Consider the following 1,675-nt stretch of genomic DNA (forward strand, 5'->3'; position numbering starts at 1 on the left):
CATTGTCTGAAAAGTTTCACAGTCCTCTGCAGGTTTTACTCTGTCACTCATCTTAGTGTCATCCGCAAACTTTGAGACACTACACGTGATCCCCAACTCCAAATCATCTATATAAATTGTGAATAATTGCAGACCCACCACTAGTCACTGATCGCCAACCAGGAGAGCACTAATTTATTCCCACTTTTTGCTATTACAGAGCCATGACTATTAATATCAATGTCAGTTTTTTTTGGGATGTCAATATCACTTTTTAACAAAAAACAATCCAAAGCATGCGTTATATCCATGTCTCTTCAAATACACTAAAGCAAAGAATTAAGTATGTAATTAAAATATTGAGAGCACTTAAATATTAAATCGAATTGTATTTTTTAACATGCCAAATAATTGAAACTTGTGTAGGCGGAATTAACTAAATCGTCATGTTGCCAGCAGGTTTGTATATAATTCAACTCTTTCATCGTGGGTCAAAACCCGTGTTTTTTAAATTATGAGGGTAATTGACTGCAGTCTTTTGAACAAAGTGTTGCTCAGATCTTCAACACCGTCGATTCTAGCCACGAGGTATTCATTAGACCTATTAATTCTGGAAAATACTGCCAAGCATGAGGATTTCCTCTTCGTGCTGGAATATGATTGACACTTCTCTGTTGAATTGTGAAGGTCCTGTAATTCGGTAGCTCCGTAAATGGACTGTGCGGTTCCTGTCCTGGGAGTGTGTGATGGGGACGTTGTGCTGATATGTACCTAGTGTTAGGTTATCACTAGGTCAGGCAGCATCCGAGGAGCAGGAGCATCAGGAATTCCTAAACGTCGATTTTCCCGCTCCTTGGGTGACCTCTATATTGGATGCTCTTCAGAATTGCTCCGGCGTCTGTCGCCGGGACAAATGGCGGCGGACACGGAGGATCGCGTTAACCGCCGCCGTGCACTGACGTCATTTCCTGTCGATGACGCGGAGTCACTTCCTGCCGTGCGGCACTCTATAAGAAACCCCGTGGCGGCGGCGGCTCGTCCTTTTCCCCCGGATTGAAGCGCGAGATGGCGGACAACCAGGTGAGGCCCCGCGGCCCGCGCTCACCCGGGACCGCGGCGTTAATTAACCCCACATTCGAGGTTTCGCGCCGCTGAGCGCTGCCCTGGGCTCGAACACAGAGCTTTCCGCTCATCCCCGCAATGTCCTTGTGTCTCTATTCCAGACTGAGCGGGCCTACCAGAAACAGCCCACCATCTTCCAGAACAAGAAGCGAGCTCTGGTCGGGGAAGGCAGCAAAGAGAAGCTCCCCCGCTATTACCGCAATGTAGGCCTAGGCTTCAAGACACCCCGAGAGGTGAGGCCCTGCCAGGCCGGGCACGTTGCTCTGAGCTGGGGGGGGGAGGGTTACTGAGTAACCAGGGCCCGGTCATGGGCAAAGGTGCGGACACAGCAAAGGGCTTTCACTGAGGTGTCCCACTCCCCGGACTCGGCCTGAAACCACTGGAGCTTGGCTTTGTGACAGAACTCGATGAACAGCCTTAAAGGTGCGGACACAGCAAAGGGCTTTCACTGAGGTGTCCCACTCCCCGGACTCGGCCTGAAACCACTGGAGCTTGGCTTTGTGACAGAACTCGATGAACAGCCTTAACATTTTGCCCCTGGTCTTTAGCTGGTAGTCACCCCACACCCCCCCCC

General features: G+C 49.8%; 1 protein-coding gene across 1 annotated transcript in view; it reads left to right on the forward strand.

Annotated features, from left to right (window-relative positions):
* Positions 1-949: 949 nt before the first annotated feature.
* Positions 950-1,675, forward strand: part of rps11 (ribosomal protein S11) — a 6,363-nt gene continuing 5,637 nt past the window's right edge. Inside the window, exons 1-2 of the mRNA XM_043679396.1 lie at positions 950-1,059; positions 1,203-1,334. Of these exons, the coding sequence (XP_043535331.1) occupies positions 1,045-1,059; positions 1,203-1,334 (147 nt within the window). The 5' untranslated portion in view covers positions 950-1,044. The remainder of the gene's footprint in view (positions 1,060-1,202; positions 1,335-1,675) is intronic.

Source organism: Chiloscyllium plagiosum, chromosome 39, assembly GCF_004010195.1.
Source record: "Chiloscyllium plagiosum isolate BGI_BamShark_2017 chromosome 39, ASM401019v2, whole genome shotgun sequence".
NCBI lineage: Eukaryota > Metazoa > Chordata > Chondrichthyes > Orectolobiformes > Hemiscylliidae > Chiloscyllium > Chiloscyllium plagiosum.